Source organism: Tinamus guttatus, unplaced genomic scaffold (assembly GCF_059628265.1).
Source record: "Tinamus guttatus ecotype Peru unplaced genomic scaffold, ASM5962826v1 Tinamus_guttatus_pri_ptg000076l, whole genome shotgun sequence".
In the NCBI taxonomy this organism is placed as follows: Eukaryota; Metazoa; Chordata; class Aves; order Tinamiformes; family Tinamidae; genus Tinamus; species Tinamus guttatus.
In genome coordinates this window covers 268,535-296,456 of record NW_028288610.1, presented here as the reverse complement: position 1 = coordinate 296,456, position 27,922 = coordinate 268,535, and the positions used below count along the sequence as shown (strand labels likewise).

At 38.0% G+C, this 27,922-nt stretch overlaps 1 protein-coding gene across 1 annotated transcript in view; it reads right to left on the bottom strand.

Moving 5' to 3' along the window:
- SHC3 (SHC adaptor protein 3) overlaps positions 1-24,538 on the bottom strand; it is a 54,280-nt gene extending 29,742 nt beyond the window's left edge. The window contains exons 1-2 of the mRNA XM_010227957.2: positions 23,873-24,538; positions 4,652-4,722 (exon numbers count right to left, since the gene is read on the bottom strand). Of these exons, the coding sequence (XP_010226259.2) occupies positions 4,652-4,722; positions 23,873-24,412 (611 nt within the window). The 5' untranslated portion in view covers positions 24,413-24,538. The remainder of the gene's footprint in view (positions 1-4,651; positions 4,723-23,872) is intronic.
- Positions 24,539-27,922: the final 3,384 nt, after the last annotated feature.

Below are 27,922 nucleotides of genomic sequence, written 5' to 3'. Positions count from 1 at the left end.
TTATTCCCTTCCAGTGTTCTCCCTCCCTTCTCCCTGAAAGTGAATTTCTGCAAAGAATACAGATATGGCTGAAGGAAACACTGTAATAAATTAATTTCATTCATGCTGTTTAGTGATGGACTTGAACCAAGCTTTGGGATTTATATTCTCTCTCCTCCAAAATATCTGGATTTGCATTATATTCCCTCCAAATAGCTTAAGACAATGGTACAAAAAAGGGAGTTGATTTCTCACTTTTGATAAAAACAGGTGCAGTCCCCAAACTGGGAGAGGAATCTTGCTTCAACTTGTTCATCCCAACAAAGTTCTGGGAGAAAATTAGGACCATGGCTTGGATTCTGACCCATCACTAAAATAAAGTATTTCAGCCCTTGGATCTACTTGTTATCAACACAGCATGCAATATAATATTCTGCTTAGTATGGGGAGGTGTGGCTTTCTGGAGTTGCATGCAGCAAACTAATAATGCATTCAATGAGAGAACAACAGAGAACATGTAGCCCTACAGTCCAGACACTGCTGTATGATAAGCACTGCATGCAACATCATGCTTCATCAAAGACAAGTGCAAGGTCCTGCACTTAAGGAGGAATAACCCCAGACACCAGTACAGGTTGGGGACCGACGTTCTGGAGAGCAGCTCTGCAGAGAAAGACCTGGGTGTCATGGTGCATGACAAGTCGACCATGAGGCAGCAGTGTGCCCTCGTGGCCAAGAAGGCCAATGGGATCCTGGGGTGCATTAAGAAGAGCGTCTCCAGCAGGTCGAGGGAGGTGATCCTGCCCCTCTACTCAGCCCTGGTGAGGCCACATCTGGAGTGTTGTGTCCAGTTCTGGGCTCCACAGTACAAGAGGGATGTGGAGCTGCTGGAGAGAGTCCAGCGCAGGGCCACAAGGATGATCAGGGGCCTGGAACATCTGCCCTATGAGGAGAGGCTGAGGGAGCTGGGCCTGTTCAGAAGAGAAGCTGAGAGGGACCTGGTCAGTGTATATAAATATCTCAAGGGAGGGAGTGAGGAGGATGGTGCTGGCCTCTTTTCAGTGGTGGCCACTGATAAGACAGAAACAGTCACAGACTGAAGCATCGAAGACAGAAACAGTCACAGACTGAAGCATCAAAAGTTCCACAGGAACTTAAGGAAAAATTTCTTAACACTGAGGGTGACAGAGCCCTGGAACGGGCTGCCCAGAGAGGTTGTGGAGTCTCCTTCTCCGGAGATCTTCAAAACCCACTTGGATGCAGTCCTGTGCCACGTGCTCTAGGTGACCCTGCATGGGCAGGGGGGTTGGACTAGATGATCTCTAGAGGTTCCTTCCAACCTTAATCCAACCTATGATTCTACGATTCTAGTTCAAAGCAATGTATAGCTACGCACAGGCATGCAACATGGTGGTGAAGTCTAATCATGCTATAACAGAATCTGCAATAAGCATACAAACACGCTAGATGAGCTGCAAGCATTGTACATGCTGCAAAAACATTTTACCTGATTTTTTTTCATATATAAAAAGTCTGAGGGCCCAAATGGCCTGGCCAAACAACCTTGGGAGTGGCCTCTTTCTGTGATGGTAACAGCAGTTTTCAGATAAACTTAGGAACATTTGCCAGCTGCAGTTAACTCCCAAGTCTGGCCTGCTAGTCTTCCTGCTCCTCTTCTATGTTGAAAACGAAACGCTTCTGTACATCTTGCTGCCCTAACAAGTTATCTTGATCCAAAGATAACAAGATCATACTTGTGATCCAAAAATTGTCACTTGATAATTAATGATGCAACATGAGGATTCACCGGGCTTTTATTTATCATTATCCATATCTGCTGACCCTTGGCTTGCACATCCACTTATTTGCTCACAGATTCACACAACACAACATTCATTACAAAAAGAATAGTATGTACATTACGGCTGATAAATACAACACTAGATCTCCTATTTCTCCTGTAGTGAAATAATCTTAAAACTTAAATATACATTGAAAAAGGAAAAATATTCTTACAAATTATCCATATCTGTTCATTCTTGCTCGACTCACACCCCAAATTGGGATAACAATACCTTTCTGTCAGGCACCAACAAGGTTGTTAAGTATGGCAAGTGAAAGTTCTTGCTCATTCCTTTCATCTAAAGATGAAATCCTTGCTAGATGCTTTAATAATTACATTTATAAAAAGTGGAAAAGCAAAACAAAAACAAGTCACATGTACGGTACAGAAGCATTAAATGGCACAGCCTGAGAGCAGCTGTAATTTTTACATGCCTGTGACAAGAAAGGAAAGATCCCTGACCAGACTGTTTACACTGGGGCTTCATTCCAGTTCTTGGAGTTGCAGCAACAGTTTTTCAGTTGTCAGACTGCACATGCACACACTTTCCTAATGTATTAATTATAATGGCTGGCACTTTCAAAGTCATTCAAGAGTCAAGGCAATTTTTCCCACTGATTTCTCTACATGAGAATTTGGTTATGTGTCAAGTACTAAGTGTGCCTATTAGGAAGAGCCATATCCCAACTTCCATGATGAATCAGATAACTTGGCTCCTCTTTCCTAAGAGGAAAGTTCTTTGCAGTACTTAGGAAATACTGCATAATACCAGAAGTAATATTGGCCCAATACGTACCAGTCGCTTCTTCTGTGCCTGGATGCATAAAGGAAGCCCTAGACAGAATGGGATTGACTTAAGCAAGAGTAACAGGTACATTCAAATTACAAAGTTATGGGTGGGTCTGCCTAGTTGTCTGTTTCTCCAGTTATGGGAAACAGTATAGCCAAATCTACATAGCTCCAGATATAAAATAAACTTTTACTGCAGCTTTTATCTATGGATCTAGATTCTTCAGCATGGAGAGTTACAGCTAATATTTCTAGAACTACAGACCTGAGTCTCAGTTGCACTCAATCATGAGCAGCCAGGTTATAAGGATATGTGTTTTTCTTACTGCTAGTGGGCTGCAGCAGTGGAAATTCCTTATCCAGCAGGTCTGCTTTTAAAGGACACAGAGGCCCAACTTACCTAAACAAGAAAACTGATAAAGGGGATTTAGCACAGATATAGACAAACTGTGAAACAATTATCACCCTCAAGTAAATGTAACTCTTAGACACTTCAGTTTATATGTAATTTAAGCACTAGCTGCTGCCAGGTGTCTTCTTGTGAGGGAACTGGTGCTGTAATATGAGACCATCAGCCTTATTAATTTTGTACATACCTCAAGGCTTATGTTATGCTTCTTAATGCATATGAGCAAACTTCAGACATACATTTCTAGAGACAGATGAATTAATGAATAATAATTAAGATATCACATTCTGATTGAAAATTCACCTGAAACTTCAGAACTAACTAACTTCAGAGAAGTTTTAGACCAGGAACTACATGATGATAATGAGAAGCCAACATTTGTAATTCTTTTATGATAAACAGAAAATGTCAAATGCGAAGTTATCAACAAACAGGAAAATATGGCTTCCTGTTTGAAAAAAATATATTGTGCCCTAGATGTGGTTGAAGGAAGATGAGCCCAAAAAATACGGAGCATGTAGTCAAATATAACTTCAGCAGAAAAAAAAAATCCAGGTCTGTTTCACAGCAAAATACTGTTGTGCCTCTAAGCTAGTTAAGGAGAAAAAAAAAAAAAAGCTATCCCAGTGAAGGCATACAATGAAAAAGACTGTGGTACAGAATACAAAACTAGCAATTACCACACTTGTTTTATAAGCCAGCATCATTTACCTTCCAAATGTCAAAAACAGATGAGCCACCTGCATTGGAACTACAAATCTGCCTAGACATGAAATCATTCTTAAAGGTCACTGTTACAAATACCACATACATGTACATTCTAAGTTCAAAATAGCACAGTAGAAAAAATTTCAAATACCTCCATAGACCTCCATAATCTAGATTGTCTGAAAGGAAAACTCAAAATCCTATCATTTTGTAGCCCTCATGAACCATCCTGTCAAAATAATAATTAACTTTTTGTGAGGATTCACAGGGTCCAGTTCAAAGCTGATGTGGCAAATATAACTCAAACAACGCAAAGGTATTCACATGCAACAATTCTGCACAGAGATTGTAAGAATAACATCTAAATGTAGCAACAATTATCCTCCTTTAATGCCAGAAATAATCAGCTGTATCATTGATATTGCAATGGTTCAGGATAGATGACCAGCAAACAGAAGAGGTGAAATTCACTGACTGTTAAATTCAGAAGACAAGTATTATATCCATCTTATACTTGTTCCTTCAAAAGGCACTGTTTCGATACTTTGCTGTCAGAATTTGATTATGATAATTTGAAACTTTGATCTACAGTTGTTAGAAAATGTCAACACCAGAGTCCTCTAAAACTAACGAGCAATGCCTGCAAAACACTATTTGCCATAATTCTCAGAATGTATCTTTTAGACATAAAATGATTAACAGATATTCCTTAACCCAACACAGTATTTATGTGCTTTTTTTAGAACAGTACAGTGACATATATCTCTATTAATATCAGGTGAAAGATTTACCTGTAAAAGCAAAATAAAAAGTAGACTTAAGGTATCTGAAAACTATTTACTCTATGTTTTGCCATTTTCCTGGCTTCTCTTTGGAGACACAGTTCAGAAGTTACTTGAAAAGGTGTTTGTACAAATTCTTACCTTGTAATTTGCGTTCTAGTATTGAAGTCAAGAGATCTCATTGAGCGTAAGACTTCTATACATCCCAAGTACTGCAGGGAAAAATAAACATTTATAAACATTAGTATAATTTTTGTGTAGTTCTAGGAGGAAATACAAGTAATCATCAAAAGGCATTACATGGTCCTTGTTTTTACATCTGATTTATCCTAAGTATAAGCCAAATTTCTATTATCATATTCTTGTATGTCACAGATTTGCTTCATAAACATTTTACTTCATTTAAGTCTCAAGTTTGCTTCAACATATATTTTGATTTCTAATGTAATCACTGCAATACACCTAAAACATAATGATGGGTTGATGTGCTTGTTAGTTTTGATCTATCGCAATTGATCCATTTTAAAGTTACTCAAAATAAAACTTAAATCAATATAAAATGAAGTGTGGTAAAGGAAATCCATCAAGGACAGATTAATTAAAAAATATTATATAAAGGGGAGAAATAAGGCTTAGTGCAAGAAAGGTAAATTATGGTAGGGAAATCTGAAAAGAGCAGCAGCAATACAAAAAGTTTTCCTTAAAGATACTGGGAGATACTTAGGGACTGATATGATTTAATATCTTCATTAATGACACTAGTATATAGATACAGGAAGATGTTAATCGAATATGTTAATAACACAAGCTGGGAGATGGCTTCAACAGAGCCATTCAAGACAGTAATGACATAACAGGTTGACCAATGTTAGGAAAAGACTAAGAAAGTCTCTTTCTGATCTGCATTCCAGTGAAAATGTGGGAAAATTAGTTAAGATATAACGAAGTCCATCATAGGATTAAGAAAAACTCAGGTGCATTTTATGCATCTAACCTCCAAAAGCAGGCATGGTTTGCATGTGAGAAAGTCTACATGCAATTATAGATCTCATCAGATATTTGTGTAGTGGCTAGTACCGTAATTTATCCTTTGTATAAACCAGCTCACGGTTGGCCTATCCCATGATAGAAGCTTTGTACATGTATTAAGTATTCAACTTCTCACCTGATTTTTGGAAGTCAGGGGGAATAGGGATTAGTCTGATAATGGACTGATACTATACTAGGCTTTTAGATCAGTGTAGTATCTATTTGTTGCATAACTTAATCTATTGGGGTGTAAAGCTGGTGTAAAAAATTGTGAGGTCATTTTGTTTTGTTTTGTTTTGCTTTTTTTAACAGTGTTTTGATTAGGGAATTATTGCATTGCCAGCTATGCTAGCTAGAATTTCAATGATGTTTTTTTCTAAAGAGATCTATCTGTCACAGGCTGTTCACAAGTTGAGGGAGTTTCTTCTTTGCTTTCACATGTATATTATTAATTAATTTATTCCTATTGAATGCCATGAAGTCTTTAGAACACTGAATAAAATAAACCAGAAGATTGAGTGACTCCTATTAGTTAAATTGTTCAGATTTGGATTATAGTAGCCTGCAGTTTTGGGAAGGTTTTTAGATTCATTTCCTATATTTTTAAAATTTCCTTGCATCTTTTTTTTTTTTTCCGAAGTTTCCAAAATTGACATGGAGCATTTTTTATGTAAAGATCTTGGCACAGGGAACTCTCGAGCTAAGGGTCATAGCCTCAACTTCTTTAGATCATCAACACTCTCCTATTGGTGCAAGTTATGTATTTAGTAACCCCTTGTATCTTAATACAAATAGATGCCTTTCTTACAATGCTTATTCTCACTGAGTACTTAAAGCATCCAGAACAACACTTTCATGCTCTGATGCAGGAAGTTAAACCATTACCTCATTTTCTAAGTATCTGAGGAGGTGGGTTTGATTTTCTTGAAGTTCATTAAACATCATTTGAAGCAACTGGCTGAACTCAGTGAAGTTATGCTGATATACAGCAATGGAAAATGTTTTCCTATATCCTTTGCATCACTTTGCTTTAGCTCTATGATCTTTTAATTAATAAATTTTCTCAAACATTTATTTCATTTCAAATATTTTCGTAATTTAATTATGTTCTAAATTTGTCTAACTATTCAAATATTGATTCTTACGGAAATATTTGGTTTGGGTTTGTTTACTTCTTCAACCTGTTCACTTAGACCACTCAATACTCAAAAATTCTTGGATTCTACTTCTTCCCTCCCCTATCTGTATTTGCCACAAGTTTGATAAATAATCAAACGATTTTGAAAAACTGGTCCAACATTTTAGAAGCAAACTCTGAAGGATAATCTGACAAGTACATGCAGGCGTGCAAATAAATACACAAACATATGTGCACACAAAGCATTACTGAAATAAACACACAAATAATCAGACAAATATCATAAACATACTTAGAAGGCGTGCATTTAGACTCCTTTGAGTCACACTACCTGGTCTGTATTAACAAAAATAGAGACAAAACCAGACTGGAGGAAGGTCAGATGGAAAAATTATCCTGTACTTGCTTTATGTGTAGCATGGAGACAGCTGAACATGACATAGTAGGGCTGCAGTGTTCCTGACTGCTCAAGGCAAAGATGGCAACTGATTTATTGGGATAAAAGATGTGAACACTCAACCACCACGGCATGTTTTCAAATAACAAAATTACTATAAATACTGACATTCAAAAGGTCCAAAGGCCAACTACAGGGACATATAACTCACCTACTGCTATGCTTCAATTATTCCCCAAGACCAACATTGATCTCTAAAAATATCCATTTGAAGTACATCCTGACAAGGATCCACAGAAAGAAGACATACAACCAAGATAGCAAGTAAATAAATTATTCATTTATTTCAACAAATAAATATACTGATAAAAAAAAAACTATCTTTTGCTTTAGGCATTCCATGAAATTTTTAAAATACAGTTATAAAACAGACTATTTCTAAAACAGGCCCTCTTCCCCCAAAACTTAAATGTATATGCTAAACAATCAGCTACGGTGCACTGTGATATTTTTGAGCTCCCACTGGCAAGCCCCTTCTCATTGCTCAGGAAGCAAATAGACCAAGATGCAGCCCACTCTGAAGCAGGAAAATGCGGGACTATTGGTTCCAAACTCTGCTAGGTAATGTTTCTGTCCACTTTCTTATGTTTGATTCCACCTTGTGTTAATTTTGCTGCATGGTATTATGTCCTGAGGAACAGTCTCCCAGATCAATGAATGGGTTCCTGTTTAGAGATTTTGGATTTGTAGCTAATACTTTTCATTCCAAATAGCCCCTTGTAGAGAGATGATGTAAATTTAGAAGCACAGTGTCCTGTAGCCCTGGAATCAAACGGTTATTGCATGAGCTTCCAGTATTTTTACTAGCATAATTTCTCTAGCTAAATGTAAGAGAAGGCCATATATTTTTCCCAGAAGTGAAGAATTCTTCCATATTCCCTAAGGTATCTCTGTCTTCTGTGCAATTTCATTGAAAAATTCTTGTGAAACAACCACATATTTTAGTATAACCCGTGTAAGAAAGGATATTGAGTTTTAACAGTGTTTATTGGAAACAGGCAGTTGAACAAATCAGTGTTGAGCGTGTTCATGTGTTTGTAGGGATGGGAAAAGGCAAATGAGAGTTGCCTTTTGATCCACAAACATGAACAGCCTTGTTCAGTGTTTCGTAACAAGCTCATTGAGAACACCAAGTTCCTGGAAGAAATTTGCACAATTTGAGTCAGAAGCTGGCAGCAGTAACAAAAGTTTTATAAAAACGTAGCAAGATGTAGTCACATACAGCACAGCAATAGCTCAGCTTGGGGCAGGCGATATCTTATATATCTATTATATTTAAGAGCAGATGAGTGTACACCCTGAATATGGGTAGTGCTAATTACTTAACCTGAGAGCAACTGATGGTTATTTAAGATTCCTAATCTCTGAATCTGAGCTACTAGAATTCATTAGATCACCAAACAATACGGCAATTCTTAGTGAACTAAGATAGACTGTTTTTAATCCACGTAACTCAGTGACTGTCATCAACGCTGGGTGGCTGAAAATACTGTGAATTTTGCTCAAATGGACCGGGTCTTTTGCAAATTAGGTAAGAGAGAGCATGGTTGTATCAGCAAACAGATATACACCTGGCACAGCTTTGCCATAAATTAGCCATGCTTACGAATACTAATGCATCTGAAGCCTTCCCTGGCATTGCACAATGGCTGATAATAGCTTGGGGGCTCAAAAATAGCTTCAGCATCCTGGGATTCTGGGTGGTATATATACAAATCTAATTTTTGAAAACTGAAAGCACTGAAGTATATTGCAAAGCTGTAATAAGTTGGTCAATGCAACCCAAGTTCTTAACCCTGAGGCTTAAACTGTGTTTCTATTTGCAAAGCATGCAAAAGTGAGCATCTTCTCACCTGCCACATCTGTTCCTCATGTGTATTTAGAGTTATATTTCTACATTTTCATGATTCATTTTCTTCTGCATTTTACTCTTATTGGAAAAAAGCCCATCCAAAAATCAAAGTATATCATGAAAGTAAATTGCCAGATAGTATGAACTGATATTGCTAATAACTGTAGAGTTAATTAGAGTTGAGGAATTATTTCAAAATACGAGCTTGTTTTTCATATTCAGATTAACCTGCTTCTACTGCAACATGCATTTATATATGCATCAAAATGACAGGTCATTCCAATCTCAGGTGTCACCATTAATGGGCTAAGGGCAAGAGATTTGTGCAAACAGCACTAAGACATGTTCTACAATACTTGAGCTCTTCAAAACCAAATTTTCAATGCCCACTTTTTAAATCACTGCAGTGAGAAAAGAAAAAGAAAAGAACAAGGAACTGCAATCAGAATGTTATAATAAAATAAAAATACAATATTTAAATAAAATAACAAAAGGCCACAATTCTTGGTAATTTATTTAATCTTGCTTTAACTGAACATTTATTACCTCGAATATGTAATTCGACTGAGACATGCATTACACATTACTTACGTAATTAGCAGGAAAAGATCACAAAAGGAGAAGCTAGCTTATCACAATATACATTTCCTTATTCACTTCATAAGGATATCATAGCTTAGCTATACATATTTAATAGACTACACAGTACCCTTTAGCAACAGATCTAATAATTCTGTGAAGACACTGGAACCTCAGCAGCATTATAATTCATAAAAGCATTAAAGTTTAGAAGACAAAAAGTGAGAAACCCCCCTTGCTAAACTATAACCTAACCCTCTGACTAGCTGCTGACAATCACTTTATAGCATCCATCCATTACAATGACAATAAAGTCTTTGTTTTTTTAAAGTAAACAGAATAGAGTTCTACCTAAAATCTGGCATACTTAAAGAGTTATCCTTGCTGTCATCCATAGCAAAACACCGCAAAAATAGACTATCCTCTTACTTCAAAAGAATGCTGTAAAGATATTGGTATATGGCAGGAGGACTTTTCCTTCAAAATCTTAAGGAGGAAAGGCGACATTTTGCAGACTTTTGCTTTACATTTTTGCAAACCAACTTTGCTATCCTTATTGAGGCAGTTTTTATGAGGAAGATATAATGCATTCGCACATGCAGTTTTGCTACTTTGCTTTTTGAGTTTTACACAGTTTTCATACCCCTGCATCAGACTAGCTCATCTGATCCACGTGGGAGGCACAGAAGGCCTGGAGGCATGGCTCTGCATCCGGATAACTAAAGGAATTCTCTTTCTAATAGGAACAGTGGCTCCACATCCCGTGCAGTGAATGGACTCTACACAGATAACCAGGCTTTTTCTTTACCTAATATTGTGAATCCCAAACCACCCAGTCTCTAGTTAGGAATGAAAAACAGGAAGAGGGGAGAGAGAGGAGAGGGAGAGGGGAGAGAGAGTTTAGTCTTTAGTGAGAGCTCATATTGACCTGTGTTTATGGTTCTCATGTGTTTGCATTGTATCATTTTCTATAGGAATGAAACAAAATTTGATGTGCTTATACAACATTTATAAAGCATAAATGCTTTAGCCAGGCTAAATAACGAGGCAGCCTCTGTTCTGAATTCACACTGAATAAAAAATATTGTTTTAGAAGAAGTGGCATCCTCACGACATTTCTGCATTGCAAAGGCTCAAGCTATGTCATATACCCTCCATCAGCACAGGAGACAAGAGTTAAGATGTGAATTTATGTCACAACCCACTATGTCACATAACATTATGTGATGTCACAACCCTTCTAAGCTAACATGTTTATATGGAAACAGAGTTTGTATCTCTGCATATACTCTGACACTTGCATGCAAGTCATTGACTTAAGTATGGGGCTTGGATACAGGACTGGAACCTAGACCTTGATGGGAGTTCAGCAAAGGTTTCTGGATTCAAGAGTGAGTTACTGCAGAGGAAAGTAGCAACCACTCTGAAGCCAAATCAGAACATAACAGCTGTATAGTGACGTAATTCTCTGTATTTCTAAATATATGCAGTGTTTTCTTAGCATGTGTCAAACTTTTTTTTTTTTTAAACTTCAATGCCTGTCAAGAGTTTTTGCCAAACCCCAAGTAAACCTCTTCCTCATGTTGTCCTGCTATTGCTATTGCAAATATCCCACCCAAGTTCTGGCACCACAGAGGTCTGCAAGGATGCACTTTATGTGTTGCTGGTGTTACTGGTAACACAAAGTGTTTATCAGGAAAAAAAAATGTGCCTCCAGCAAAGAGTAGCCAGGATTCTCTTTGCACTGACCATAAAGCAGCAGTCTACAAATATACTTACTTATATACATACACAGAGGGAAGAAGGCCTAACAGTTGAGCAACTGTTCAGATTTGTGTGAGAATAGGTAGATATTTAAGAAGAAGCATGCAGCAGAAGACTATTTCCCCAACATTTCTAAAGTAGGGTGAGTTGTAATATTAGAAAAAGCTGTGGGACGAAAGAAGCCTGGGTATTCAGAGAGAAGTAAATTTGTATGAACAGTAGTCACACAGCTTTAAGTCAGCTGGTAGAGATTTCAGTTTCTGTGGTAGCTTAGGATATAAATATTTGCCTTCGAATGCTTCATTTATCTAGCAAGTAACATGATATTGAATTCTTCCCTCATAGGAATGTTATTCTATACCTGCACACTCTAAAGCAACATAAAACATTTCTGTACTCAGTTCCTTGAAAATTTGTTAATCTTCCATGTAAAGTAACACATGCACTCATGGCTACATAGCGAAACACGCACATTTTTCAGAGCTCTCGTTATGCATGCACACATCCAGAAAATCCAGACTAATATTCACAGTTATCCTCTGCAACATAGCAACTGCGCCAGCTCGGAGGACCAGCAGGCTGGTGTAGCCGAGAGAGGGGCTCCTTAAGAGACTGCAGCGTATTCTCCTAGTCATGCCACATCCTCAGGATTGTCTCTTCCCGCGGGACACCACGGACTCAGGCCATGGTCCAGACTCTTGGAAGAAGAAGTCCTCCAAGGGAGTCTCATGACCGCACTCCAACAGCGCACGCAGAGGGAGATAAACGTTCTGCACTGCTGCCACGCTTCCCGCGGCACCGGCACCGTGACACACCTGCTCTAGCACTCAGCAGTACTGGATGAAAGAAACGTTGGCAGCTTTGCTCTGAATGAGGAGAAAGCCCTATATTTAGATGCTGTCAGAATCTAACACTAAAAATGTGTCATAAACATATGCTACTGCAAAAAACAGAAAGGCACTCTTCCATGCTTTCATACTTTTACTGTTGGTAATTTTTCTATCAGTAAGTAATCATGTATAAAGCTTTATAGAGAATCAATATTTCCCCCAAAGGGTTTTTTCCTCATTAAAGAATCTGTGTTCTAATCCAGACAGAAAACTCTAAGTAAGCATTGATTGAATGGAAATGAAACAGAAAAATCTAAAAACATGTCTACGTTAGGGTTCATCTACAAATAAGCCTTGACCCTTTGGCTGCATATTTATCACCACAAATTGCTCTAACAGACAAGTGAACTAATAGACCTTCTAAATTAGTAGAAATCATCATAGATATGACTGTCAATATGTTTGCATTGTCTTAAACATAGTTAACTTTTTCAGTAATGGGTGAGAGGAAAACACACTATTCCCAAAAGGTACTTCCAATATTGAGCAAAAACTAGATTTTCTTTTTGTTTCGTACTTCTGTAGTATAAAAATACTTTTTAAATGTCCCCTATACATGCAGACTTTAATAATTCTTAACTATTGACTGTTAATCTATTTTTTCCAATGAGCTGTCATATCCTATTTGAATTCAAGGCTGTTTTGCACAGCTCTAACAATAAAGGTAGGTAGGAGGCATGTATTATGAAAATAAATACATGCACTTTCTGTATGAGCTCAGAATCTCCTGGAAATCACTTCTATATATTTACATACTCCTATTGGTTAATTAAAATATGATTTTAGCACAATTCAATACTGTTTTGGCAAAGCGCGATTTTGTAATATATTCCTTCTCTATTTTGTTCCTTGAACTGAATGCTTAGCTTTTCACTAACAGGAATGCTGCTGAAACGATGCTATTACAGTCTCTTGGAAAAAGAGGAAAGCTTCACAAGCTCTTGATTTAATTATTAGAGTTATGCATACTCTATTTTCATAAGAAACTACAGGGAAATGAGACTTGCTCTGTATATCAGTGCTTTTTTTTTTTTCCGATTCACTGCACCAAACAGTAACAGTGTTTGTTTAGCATCCAGAGTATAAAATTGAAAAAAGATAGGTCATATTTTAAAATTTTCACTGCATGACTGTGAGTCACTGCAGCTTTGCTAGATGCCTAGCTTTTAATCATTTAAATCCTTTCACTGTGCATTTCCTACAGATTTTCATATAGGTTTTTTCAGCCATAACTAAAGGGAGATTGACTTCCAGAAGGATTCTGGCATCAGTTGAAAAGCAAACTGTCTGGCATTGACTAATCTATACTGAAAGACTAGGAAACTTTTTCAGATAACTTACTTTACTTTTGTCGAACCCATTGATAGTGGAAAAAAAAAATCAGGTTCTGCACAAAGGAAGGTAGCTATTTTGTTCTACTTCACAATTTTTTCTTACATCAAATTATTTAAATGATAAAGAAGAATCAATATTAACTTTTCTTTATACATCCATATAAATACATAGACTTGGAAGTGCTATATACTGTCTTCATGCATATACAAATACACAGTGTCACTGCTCTTAAGAAAACTTATCAAGATTCATAAAAGGGTAACAAAGCTTTTTTTTCTCCTCTCATTTCTGAAATGCAGAATATAAATAATTATGCCTATTTTAATGTTTTAATAGGCAGCCACATATCTCTATTAATAAACTGACATGCATGTTTATGTATAACAACATAACAAGATTTGCCAACACACTTACCAAGCTCTATATTGCCTTTTTCTTTTCTTGCCCTCTATTGCTAGAATGTATTTTCATCTGGTCTTGCTGAAAGAAACTAGAATTTAAAGCCTGACATACCTTTCTTGTATTGGAGTTACACACAAGAGTAGTTGTGGACATCTTCAGATGGCATAAAAACAGGGGACATCTTATCAACAAGAAAAAAAAAAGTCTATCCCATAAATATCATGAAGAAAAGAAGTTTTCGTTGAGCAGCATTTGTCTACAATTCTCAATCTCTTAGAAAGTAATAGTGATGTTAGTTGTTAAATATTTGTCCCCTACAAAAACGCTCTAGCAAAATTTCAGAACCAACTCTAACAGTAATCATTAAGGAGACCTTAAAAATAAATAAATAAATAAAGGCCATGGGGAGATGATTATTTTTTATCTTATTCTGAAAAGCAATTTCCTTAAGTCAACTCTGAGGTCTGTATTCCTTGGTAGTATGGGAAGGGATGCTACTGGGAAGTAAATTTTGCTTCTGACAATTTTCTAGCCTTCATCACAAATGGAGCTGAAAACAATTCATCTTTAAAATAAAGCCCTATTTCTCATTTCTTACTCCTGTGTGCACAAATTAAGATTGCCAACACCAAGCTCAAAAACATTCACACAGTACAGATGCTTAATACATGTGGCTTTCACAAGACTCCAATAGAGTAGATTTTCACCTCCAATATTTCTTATGTTCTTACTATACTTTACACATGCATGTGCTTGCATGCAGAAACTGAGAAATGCTAGAATCAGAAGTGCATATTTTGAACAGCCATTTACCCTAGTATTATATATTCAACCGCATTTTGCATTTTTTTGAACAGGCAAACATTTTAGGCAAAGAACAGATTCTACCTGCAAAAACTTTAATTCAGTATTACTTAGGTGTAATTTTCCGGGTGTGTAATGCAGGGTGAATGCCATTATTACAGTGTGGTATCAATCAAAGTGAAGTTATTTACAGCATGCATTCCTGTATCTTAAATGAATTGCTTCATCTTCACTGGTACATACTTTAATACAGAGAACACTTTCCAGGCTGTTTTGATTCCTACCTAGAATATTCAATAAGATGCATCGATTTTTTAAAGCACCATGCAGATTAGTTCTAGCAGCTTATGCTCCACATTGGAATTCCTTGAACACAAACATGCAAAGGCATCCGCAAACAAAATATTTTGCTTCAATACTGGGAAATCATAATGAGATATTCAAAACCATAAATATGGGCATCGTAGGTGGAATTCTTTATTATATTATTTGTGTTACCTTAGACATCAAATAGAACTGCTTGACGATGAGAATTAGCAAAGCGCAGAGCCCAAGACTCCTGTTGGGTTCTAACAGGTACTTTTCCACTAAGCTGAATACAAGCCTTTGTTTGCTAAGTCCCTGAGATGCTCTACCAACATGCTTTCAAACTTGTACATTCGAAGATATGAATTAGGAAAGACACGGTCAGTGTTACTACTGAATATTTAAAATATAGGAGAAGGGAGAGAGAGATTCCTTTTCTCTATGTCAGTGCTACATGTACCTCTGTTCCTCATTACAAGAGTCCAGCAATTAGAGCACATCTTTTTCCTGGATCTTTATCAACCTAGTAAATGAAAGAGGCTCTCTCTTTCTTATGCTTAAGTAGCCATTTCCTGTGAGAGCACTCAAAATATCACCTGCAAAGCAAAGGCAGAAAAAGTAAGGAGAGGAAGAGACCATGGGCTCAATTTAAAGCATGAAATGTGTGTCCTCATGTCACTGAGGCCATGAAGACTGCTAGGAAACAGCACCCAAGCCAATGGGGCCCCAGCAGGTCTCACTGGCGGTGGCCACATCACCTGGGACCCCTGGCCCCCCTACAACAACTGGAATGGTCGCCCTCAGATCCAGCATGTGACCCCTCATGCACTGGCCACCTCCTGCTGCTCCCCAACAAAAATAAATATATGGCAAGATGAGGCCAACTTAATCTTGCCGTTCACTTAGTGCCTTTCTACTTATTTTTCGACTGTAAAATTAATTTACAAAAGGTCCAATATGGCAGAAAGATACATCTTCAGCAGTCAGTGTTGCAAGTTTTCTCTTCCAGTGTGTGCCTGTTTCATGTGCAGGTCACATATCCCGTGTAACTACTGCCTTAAAAATAAAATGAACACAGCATAGTGTGAAATCAAGGGATAAACTATTCTATACAAAAACACAGGATTGTAAATGGTCTCAACCTTGTTTCAACTTCAATAATCTGTCAAACCAAACTCCACAGGGTTAGCATCAACTCTAGTCCCAGAGCATCTCCCTTAACTTACTAGAGAATGGCACCTGTGTCTAACATTAAGCAACTCGAATTGCTATTCACAACACTGATCTAAAAAAACAGAGTCATAAATATAGCTAACCATAACCTAACAAAATGCACCGGACCAAATCTCTAACACAGAAATTACTCATTCTTTCTCACGTATCCATGATATTCTTCACAACTCTCATCCAGCAAAGCATCCATATATGATACTGGCTTTGAGCTTGTGAACAATTTACTGCAAAGTAAATCTTTATTCTTATTTCATATGTTATAATAGAATATAATAATAATATATTAATACTACTATTATTAATCCTAAATCAGAGTAGGACAGGCTTCATAATCTTCTTAATATTGCTAAAGTGCTCTAAGAGAGACAGGTTCAACAAAGCTGGTAGTACAGTTTGATTTCATACTACGTCTTTGGTGAAAAATCATCCATACTGATGACTTTTAGCATTTCTGAATCAATTACAATAGCAATCATCTAGGAACAGGACCATACTGGAAAGTACCATCATCGTTTCTGACCCCAGAAAAGACTTTGTGTAGAATCAAAATATTCAACTAATATTTTCAACAGTTTATTGTGATGTTTGTAGTTCAGCTTCACACTTAGTTATTTTTGTTCAGAAAAGACTTTTCATAGTTTATCTGCCTGGCATTTTGCTTAGACCTTAGAGGAGGAAATATATATATATATATATGTATATATACACATATATATACACACACACATATATATATGTGTATATATATTATGAAAATGGATAAAACTGTATCATCAGCACTCAGCAAGCAGTAATAAAACATGGCACTCGCCTTTGGTGCAGAGACAGGGATTTCAGAAACACCGTCTCCTCTACGAAGGCTAAGGGCAGGAGACACACTGAAAATTGTCTGTGGTTAATTAAAGACACTTGGCTGTAAGAGAAGAGACAGCTCTTGTTTCTTACAACTGCTTTATCAGAGCTACATAGTGTCAAATGTTAGTGAGGATGCTGCCTTCCAATAAAACAAGTACTCCCTTGTGCTGTTTCTATACTAAGAAAAGCCAAAAACAGGAATAAAGGCATATTAGTGTAACAGTTTATCTCCAGGAAGGCAATGGTGCTATGCAGTCCCCAGGATAGGAATTTCCTCTCTCATTCAGTTTTTTCCTTATTATTTCTGATATTTCATTAATTTATGCATTCATTTTCAGGAACATCTCTAAGATAATAATAAAAAAAAATCCTTGTATAAACAAACGTGCATGTGCAGGAGGGTTGGACTAGACCTCTAGAGGTCCCTTCCAACCTTAAGCATTCTATGATTCTATGAAACGTGCTACAGATGGTGCTACAGAAATAAGGTCCAGTTCATTTATTCTTTTTATCTCACATTATTTTCTTTACAAATCATCTATGATTTATTTTTATCTCCATTTTTTGCTTATCCATCTTGGATAAATTCAAAGGCGTTTTTTTTTCCAGTCCTTATAAGCATTCAGCCACAACTTGAATTTTCATAGCCAACCTTTCAAGACCGACATCCTTTCTGACCCTACAAAAAACCTTGTTTGAAAAATCTAAAGGAGTAACTACCATCTTATCAGTCTTATTAAAAAAAACATTCTAGATTACCCAATTACCTTTTTCCCTCATACTCTCTCTGAAACGCAGAATGGCTCAGATGTGGTTGGGTTGGGTCCCACCACTATCCCTATCAAAACTGGGAGGAACAGAATCTGCCTCAGAGCTATCTGAAATTGCCAAATCCAGCTCCATGTCAAATGTTATGATAAATATGTAGAATCATGTAGTATACAAATACCACATGATTGTATAGGACCACCCAAACCAAAACACTAAGCCCCTTTTCCTCTATGACTATGGGATTTGTTTCTTTGCTTGGGAGTGTATTTGACCCTGAAGAAGTGGATACATGGGAAGGCATCACTTCTCCACGACACGGTCAAACTTGCATTTATCCCATTTCAAACACCAAGAGAATTCAATACTGATACTTTGGGCATGCATTACTTCGACTTTCTGCTCTGCAATGAAGTCAGTCTATACAGCAAGTATAATTGGGGTGCTAAAGCAAACAAATGTTCTCAATAGGTTGTGCTGATAAGAGGCAAAGGAGTGCTCACGCAGAGGCAGCAAAGGCAGGCAGAGATTCTCCCAGAAAATGTTAGTCCATCCATATATTCTGCATAGTGGCAGATATTTGCTTTGGGCACATGGCATTCTTCTCATAACCAATATTTAAAGGCAAATAAAGAAACCAGTAATCCAATTTCCAAGGAAAAATATAAAATTAAATATAAAATCAAATTAAATTATAAAATAAAATAAAAATATATAAAAATAAAATAAAACAAAATGCTGAATGCAGTTTTACTTCCTAAAACTATGTGGGAATTTTGCAACTTAAAAAAAAAAAAGGCAAACTGTATCATTTTTTCCTTTAAAAAAAATACATCTGTGACTTTACCACTCAAATCAACATTAACAGCACCCAAATTATGCCACTTACTTACAAAATAACCCTACGTATGGAAATTATGTCAAAGCTTCCATGGCATTTTGCAAATCAGACACTCATGTTGAGAATTTGGTGCTTCGGCACTAAAATCACTGCTTTTTTTTTCTGAAATGCATGGAACTGTACAATAATAGCACTTGATTCACACAATCAGAATAATATTATAATTAAAGACCCTCCTGTATGATTTCTGATTTAAGTTCTGTGAGCAACTCTCTTTTAATATCAGTGGGCTGTACAACAGGTCCATGCTGTTTCAGATCGAGGGAACTCAAAAAAGAGACTGTCAACTAAACAACAAGCATCAACATCATTCATTTAGGGACCAAATGACAGTGAAAGCAAATGCGGACGATATTAAGTAATTGCAAAGGAATACAGCGTACTAGCAGGAATTAATTGCTAGAAGCAAAGATGTCTTTTTTACTCTTTTCTTCTCCTTTGCCTAAGCAAAGGCATGCAGGCAGTTTTAAAAGGCAAAGGGATAAGTCAGTTTTTTGATTCTCTGAGCCTTGGTTCACAGAGTTTAGGTCCTTGGTTGGGGATGGCAGAACGTGAATCAAAGGATCAACATTCGGTCCTGTTATTGCTGTATGCCCACTTCCCACACACAACCCACGTCCAAAACACGCAGACCTCAGTACAAATACCTGGGAACTGTATTAACAGTTATTTGGATCCCATGCACAAAAAACTACCGAGTAGGTTTTTTTTTTCCTCAGAATATTTAAGACTCTCAGTCTCACTAATACTAATGCAAAATGACTAATAAAAGCAGGAACTTAACAGTGAAATAACCCCCACCCATCCCCCCAAAAGTATCATTTTTTCCAAAAAGAATTAAGATAAATTTAACATCAAGCAAAACCAAAGAAAACTAGATAGTCATGCTGCAATGTAGCTAACTTAAAAAAGAAAAGGAAAAAAAAAAAAAAAAAAGCACAGCTTCTAACATTGACTTCATGTAAAGAGGTAAGAAGAAAGCAAGAAAACCTCTTGCTTTTTTTTCCAGGAAACGTTGGCTATCTTTCAAACAGGTGGGCAAAGAGTGACAGCACTAAGCCACAGAGAATCAGTGTTTTGCTCTTCCTGTAAACGTTGCAACAAGAAAGCAAATCTGGTTAGAGTAGAAGGAAAAAGGAGAAGGAGCTCCCAAGGAGGTCCGAGGTCTTCGACAGGAAGGCCGCAGATGCTGCTGCTTCTGCCACGTTAGCTCTATCTGAGGCCGTGCTTCATGGTCTGGGTTAGCCATCAGAGAAAAGGCATTTTGTAAAATCACTGTCTACTTGCAGAGATCTGCTAAAACCAGACATGTTCTGCCCGTACCTCCAAAGGGAATACCGCAATGCAAAATAATAGGAGGCAATAAGAGCGTGTAACACAGTAATTCGGTTTATCCTTAACCGATACTTAACTTTTAACATAGAAGTAGTCTTGATTTATCTCAGTCAGAATATTCCTGTAAGCAGTGTCATGCAGAAGTATTTACAGAACTGAAGCCTCCACTTTGTCATGCATTCAAACAGCTTCAAAAAATATGTCACTTTCCCTCACCAGATATAAAAAGCTGTTATTCCCCCTACAACACAAGGAAGAGTTAAAATGTTAAAGAAACAATTGCAGTTAGGCGTTATATTTTTTAGATACTTTGCTATAATCTTAACTATTTAATATGCTTTTTCATTGAAATGTTATTTGCCCAGCTTAGGGTGCTCTGTTTAAATGAACTTTTTTTTCTTCCTATTTCTCTGACATACCTGAGTTTTACCTGTATTTAATACTACATTTACAAAAGCCTTTTCTATGCCACTGTCTCGTTTTTACAAAAGGTTAGCTCTTCAGGATTTGCTGTATACAAGGTTACCAATTACACTAGGATGTTTCAAGTTTTATTTAGTTTTAACTGATGAAAGCCGAGGTTTTGAACTCATCAATCTCTGTAAGAAAACTCGAGCACAAGTTGTCTAAAGGCAGATGTGTATTTGCCTCCTATCATGAATTTTAGTAAAACCTATGCAATTATCCAGTTAAACTCTTCAGTAGATATTTATTCTTGGAAACAAATTGATTTCTCTGAAAGTTTTAACTAATGTTACATTATATATATTATCACATATATTTACATTTTTAGTTATACATATATAGGTGTTTTGCTGACAGCATGATCATTTATAATTAGTCAACAGTAGTATCAAATATAACATCGGTTTCTCTCTGTTTCATGTCTCCTTTTTTGAGCATGGCTGAAGTCTAACTTGTTATATGATTAATTTCTTGGATTTTTTAAGGAAAAAAAATCACTAAAGGAAAATAAATAAATAAATAAATCTATAGAAAAATAAAGACTACAGAAAGTGTCATTAGTTTGACAGTCGAAATTAATTGTGTCACAGCAAATCACAAAAATCTGATCACAGTTCCTGTAGATCAGAAACCTACACTCCTTTTTAGGCATTGCAATTACACTGCCTCTTTCAAAAATGGTCAATGTGAAGAAAAGATGGGGAAAGCAGTAAAGTCTAAAATGAAAACTAGCAAAGTGTCGCTTTTCCCTTTTGCAAGTTTTATTTTGTTAACCACTGTGGATTTGGGGGGGAAAAAAAGAAACTCAGAAAAATAATGTCATAAATAATTCCCTTATTACTTATATATCACCTGTAAGAACCTTTTATCTTTTACTTCAAGTTATTCCAATACAAATTATACTAACCTGTCCAGTTGCAACAGTTTACCCTGTCCCACAAATCTTTTTAAGGCTTGAATATGAATTAATGAGAAGAATAGTAGCCGGCTGCATATTTACACACAAAATTATAAAAGCTTTGCTGGTTAGCAACAAATCTGATTTTTGTCTCATTTAACTAATGGCATATGGAATGCTCTGCAAGGCATATGGTACTAATTAAATATGGTACGAGTCCCTCGGATAGTCAATATAGCCACGAGGTATCCAAGGAATGTTTCCCTTCAGTGTACATTATCTATGTATTGATTTGACGGTCTGAATGCATAAAAGCCCTGGAACTAACAATGTTTAATGATGTGGGAACCGCACTTCTATTCTTGTCTATGCGAATGCTGCAGTTGCTGAGGAAAAAAAATCACTGAGATACTTAATGAGCAGGCAAATTATGAACTAATAGGAACTGGCTTATTTTCATTCATACATTAGCCATTGATCTTGATATTTCTTTTTAACCTTTGTTTTGACATTTGCAGTATAGTTTTGTGATTATATGCCAGGGAGCAGTAAATTGAAGATATCACCCTATTTCTAACAGAAATTGTAAACAGCAAGATTCTATAAATACCAACAACATAAAAAAAGCTAAAGTCTAAAGTTGTATAATGCTAATGACCCATTTTAAAAAGTCTAACACACATCTTATATAAAAACACAGTTTCAAATATTTGACACCACATGCAGTAAGGGGTTAATTATTAACTTTAAATATAAGCCCACTTGTATTTAATTCTCTTTTCAACTCAAACTCAAAGATTTTGGCTTCCTCTAGCATACAGCAGGTCAGTGAAAAATTAACTCAAGAAAATGAGGACTGTGTTTGCTTTGCTTCATAATTATCACTTTGGGTAACACAAACAGCAGCAGTGAATTCTCACAGTCATTATTTGCCTGCTTACAGTGTCCTAAGCCACATACAGAACAAAGATGGTTGAATTTCCTGAGCTAATGAGAAAGTGGCAAGTGACCTTCTGTCAACCAGAATATTGCCATACAAAAGAAACAGTCTTGCTATCTAGCACCAGTGGCTCATTTTTTATAAAGCCACTTCTTGACCAGTTGCAGAGCAGCAGTTTGTGTTCAGGCAGCACAGATTCTTTTGTAGGTCCAGAAATTCCTGGTTGGCAAAAAAATACAGCATCTTCTATAGCTCTTTGAACTGTCCAGCTTTCTCAAGCTACCACCACTTGCAAAATCTACCATCACCACTAACAGCCAGAAATGAAAACTGCTTCCTCCCCAGTACACTGGCTGTGAAACATGCACTCTGCTTCTGATACAGAGACTTAGGAGAAATGGGTAAGTTAAGCAAGAAGGCAGTCACTCATTTTAAAGCAACCTGATATGAACTTCATCATGCTGCCACTTTTATACCAAAAGTACGATGAGAACAAGAGTAGATCTGAAATCTTATTAGTCATCTGCTACAAAACAGTTTGTCACTAAAGATACAAAAGCCACTAGGCAAATAAAACATGGTGACTTGAGAATGAATTCTGGACAGTACTTACTGCACACTATGCTGGAAAGTGTAATCAGAATCTTACCTGACTACTCCATATAGCCTGTCCTCAGAGGCTCAAATTCTACAGTTCCTTTCAAAATTCTTTTAAAGCATGCAAAAATATTACTCTGGAAACTTAAGATCTGCTGTTTTTGACATGTAGTATCAATGAACTGAAAGGAGCAGTAACATTCAAGGTAGCTGAATCCCTATTATGTAAAACAAGCTGCATTTTCCAGCTCTATCCTCAACAGTATTTCTATTTGTGGAACACGGTAAGAATTGCGCTCTGCGCCTTCCTGCTCTAAGATTTCAAAATAGAATTTCTCTTTAAAAACACACATGCCCTTAAAGATATTTTCAAACCAAAATATCGTGCATGATAAACAGGTCAGCATATACCAAGGAGTCTTTCTTTCCTCCTGTAGATTGCACCAGACATATTGAAAGCCTATGCACCCAAGATATATACAGTATACCAGGTAACACTGAAAACCTAAATTCAAAGGAGGAAGAAAAAAATAAAATCCAACAACATAAAGAAATTAGCTCTGAGCTAAAAATAATATTTTTACGTAGCTGTAAAACATTATCTGGCAGATAGTCTATTTGCAGGCTTGCTCTAATATAACAAATTAACACTGCTTTCCAACCCTGTCTTTCTGCATTTACATACCATGCATTATGCACAAAAAAAAAAAAAAAACATACAAATAGAGAGCTCTTCAGCCTGCCTAGCCTGCCACCGAAACCAGCAGAGAATTTTTCATTGATAAAAACAGAGAATGGAAGAAATCAGACCAACCTTCACAATGTACGTCACACCAGGTCCCAGGATCTTCTCACTCGAGTGCAGCCATCCTCGAGAGGGTTTATTGACAAAGCTGCTACTTTGATTCCAGTCTTCGACTGCCGGGTGCATTTCCTCTGACCGTGTTTTTTTCCCCATACTCATCTTGCTCACGTCCTGCTGAGAACACGAAGTGGCAGAGACAAGGTTACATGTGTTGTCTGAAGCTCCTGCTGCCGAGCTAGAAGCACTCGAGCTTCCCTGCAACTTGGAGACAGCAAGCTCCTTTACTGCAGAGGAGAGGTTTTTGATACCCAAAAGGCTGCCTGTGTTAGAGAGTTTCAGGTGGGACACTTTATGGATGAGGGTGCACAGGGTGGTGGGTCCATCTTCTTGGTCCTTGCGGAGAACCTCTGGCGAGACCAGGTATGGAGGTGCCGCTGAAGTCGTAGCAACTGCTGAGACCTTGCTGTTCATGGACAAATTGTGAATAAGATCATCAACTGATGTCACCGAATCATTCCTGAAGCGGTTATACTTGGTACGTTGAAGCATGCCCTTCTATCTGGTTTCCTGCATATGTTCTGGCAAATCTGATGCCAACGCAGGAGATGCCTGTGCTAACATAGCAGGCGATTCATAACAACGCGGACGGACAACAAGATTTTGGGGTAAAAAAAAAAAAAAGGCAAAGAGATGAGGAAGAACAAAAATACATATATTTTAAAGAAATTTCTTATGGTTCCACGTTAAGGTTGGTTGAAGTAATAGTTTTCTACGACAGAGATCCCAGTCCTGCTTAGAGCTGCCAACTCGCTCACAGCAAAAGCATGACTCACACAAATGAGAAGGACCCTTTTCAACAAAAGGCTCAGTGAACACTGCAAATCACTTCCTGTAGCAAAAAAAAAAAGGCAAAAAAAAAACCCCATCCACCCACTTACAGCTCACTAGCACCAATCAATTCTCAAATTTCCCTTTGCTATCTTCTCAAACAGATATTTCCTTCTAACCTTTAATTTTTCCCCCCCTCTTTTTGTACCAGAGGAAATTACCTTTAAAACTGATTAAACATCCTTTTAAAAAAACACCACACACTAATTCTTCTGCTTAAATTTTCTTCCACCTCACATATTTGCGAATCTATGAAGAAGACAAAATTACATATCAGGTATCTGGATAATATGAACACATATGCGCTCCTTCCCTCCTCCACCTGCCCCCCTTCCCTGCAGCAAAATAGATACCTTGAAGGTTTACAGAACACCTGAATGCACAGGTATTACAAAGACAGACGAGGGAAACAAAGAATATACATGTTTTCTTCCACAAAAGCAACCTCAGAGATTTAACAAGTGCTTTTGTGCCCATGCTGTTTCTCACAGACACCGTTATATCAAATGTTTGACACGGAAATAAATCCTTCTCTCCAGTTACTCCACAGCAACCTTCCTTTTTTTAATACAGGATTACATAAAGTACCTAATGTGTGAAGAAAAGTATTTTTCTGATGTCCAATCACAGGCTTAAAAGATGCTTTTTTTCTTTCACCACTGATATTCTCTCCCAAGAAAGCTGTGAAATGAATCTTCTATTCAGTGGAGTATTTGATGTACTTCTGAAAAAACTCAGAAGTACTAAGAGAATACCAAAAAGTCCATGTAGAAGCAAACTCACAACCTGCAGGAAGAAGGAAAAAAAAAAAAAAAAAAGGCACCAAGTCTTATTAGGCAAAAATGTCAGCCACAAACTTAATCTGAGGAGCAGCAGAACCTGAAAAAACTGGACAGTTCCCTTCTCTTATGTCTGGTTGGAAAAAACACAAAATGTACACAGCACTGTGAAATACACTGCCCATCACAAGCCATATGCCTCTTTTCTGTCAATTGCAAAAAATATATTTGGGATGCAGGACAACACACTGCATTGCAAACAAATTCAGGGAAGAGAAGCTGCACAGTGAAAAGTTGCTTAAAAAACAGGAAAAAAAAAGAGAGAGAGAGAGAGATTACTAGTTGCAGCACACGTTTAAAGGAAAAATCCTGCGGTATACCTTTCCCTGACCAAAGGCTGCAGCACGGCAAGCGCCAATGCACGAGCGCAGCTTAAGCGCAGCTATTTAATCGTGCCGGCAGCAGGGCGCGGGCAGCAGCGCTGCCCCCCAAGGCAGCGTCCTGGCAGCGCGCAGGCGGCCGCGCTCCGCGGAGGCGGCCTCGGCCCCCGCGCGGGGCTGCCCCCGCAGCACCCGCCGCTGCCCCCCACGCTGCCCGCACGGCGGGGACGCCCCAAACGCCCGTTCCCGGGGATATCGTGCACGAGCCGCGCGGCGCGGGGAAGCCCCGCGGCTCCCCCCGCCTCGCGGCGGCGCCGCCGCTGTGAATGGAGGCGCCTCAATGGAGGCCGCCGCGATTCTGTGAATGAACGGCCCGCGGGCGCCGCCGCGCACGCGCGCCGCGCAGCCAATCGCAGCGCGCGGCGGTGACTCATTCAGCAAAGCGCCGCGCGGCGCGGCGCCTCCCCCTCCCTCCGCGCGCTTCCCCCCGCGGCGCCGTTGCGTCCAGGAGGGGACGAGGAACGGGAACGGGAACGGGAATGGGAACGGGAATGCGAATGAGCACGAGCTCCTGCGGGATGCGGGCCTGGATGTTCGGCCTGTGCGTGATGGGCTTTGCAGCCTGGCCTGCAGGAATATATATATATATATATATACACACCATATATATATAAGTGCGAGTGCTTGCTGACTTTTAGCACAGGGTGTATTTAAGAACAGTATGATTGGCACCACAGTGAAAGGGAGACACGGGGAAACCTTTATGGTTAAAGCTTCCCAGAGCACCAGCAGAAGGGCTCACTTCGCACACTCTCTTTTCCTGGCCCTGGAAATGCTGCTGAGCATGGCTGATTTCCCCAGCTCTTCTGAAAATCCCACGGTAGCCATGAAAATAAAAAAATAATGATAAAGAAAAAACACAGAGCAGTAGCTGCAGATTTCCTGGAGGCTTGAAATCTGCTGCTCATTTCAGCATCAGATTAGAAACTGGTCTCCCTTGCACACCTGTCCCTAAGTGAAGAGATGTGGTCCTCTGAAATCTTTTCTTGCTCTTGGGACTTTTACCTTGGGAAAAGGTAAAAACATTGCCTGACAGGCCGCAGGTCCAAATCCAACTCCAGGAAGCTGGGATCACAATTAAGAGGCCTTGTAATAGGCATAATTTGCAATTAAAATTAGGATATAGTTACTTAGTCTCTAGTGCCAGAATATTTAAAGGTCTCTCTTGGAATTTCTAATAACAGTCTGATAGACTGCATGCATGCTATGGTATGCTAGCCTTAAATTACTGAGTAGTTTAAGTAAGTAAGTAAACTTACTCCTGTTTATCATAGCACCACTGATAGTAATATATCCAATCTGCCATTTCCTCCTATATCCTTCTCCTCATACTGCCCCTCACTCTGCCCTCATCCTGCCAGGTTTCTCCTCATCCATAAGCTCAGCTGCACTGCTGGAATTTCACCAGGTCAGCAAAGAAAGTGTATGTAATAAATTAGTATGTAATAAAGAGTAATAAATGGCCATGGAACAACATGTCTGTTGTTAACTGGGTAATAAAGCAGTGGGTAGAAATTCAATGTTGATAAAAGCAAAATAATACATAAGCATTGCAATTTTTCTGAGATACTAATAGTTTTTGCACCTTTGACTCTTCCCTTTTTTTGGAACTTTCCTCCAGTGTCTTCTTATGGTTTCTCCTCTTCCATGACTCTTTCAGTGTCCTCTGGGGCAGTCCTTCCCCTTTTCCCCTGAAGTTTTGTTAGCTGAAAGGGGGAGAAAAAGACAGGTATGGAGAATGTAAGAGTAGAGAAGGGAAAGGGAAAAAAATAAAACATAGGTTTCCACTGTTAGGATAAGATTTTGACAGATTTTTAAGTGTCTGATAACACCAGGATAGGAGGCACTGTCAGAACACAAGCTAAACTGGTTGCATTTCATGATCAACATGAGAAGGAACCATGGCCACTACAACAAAGATGTTTCATGATTCTTAGAAAGAAACTCTCCTG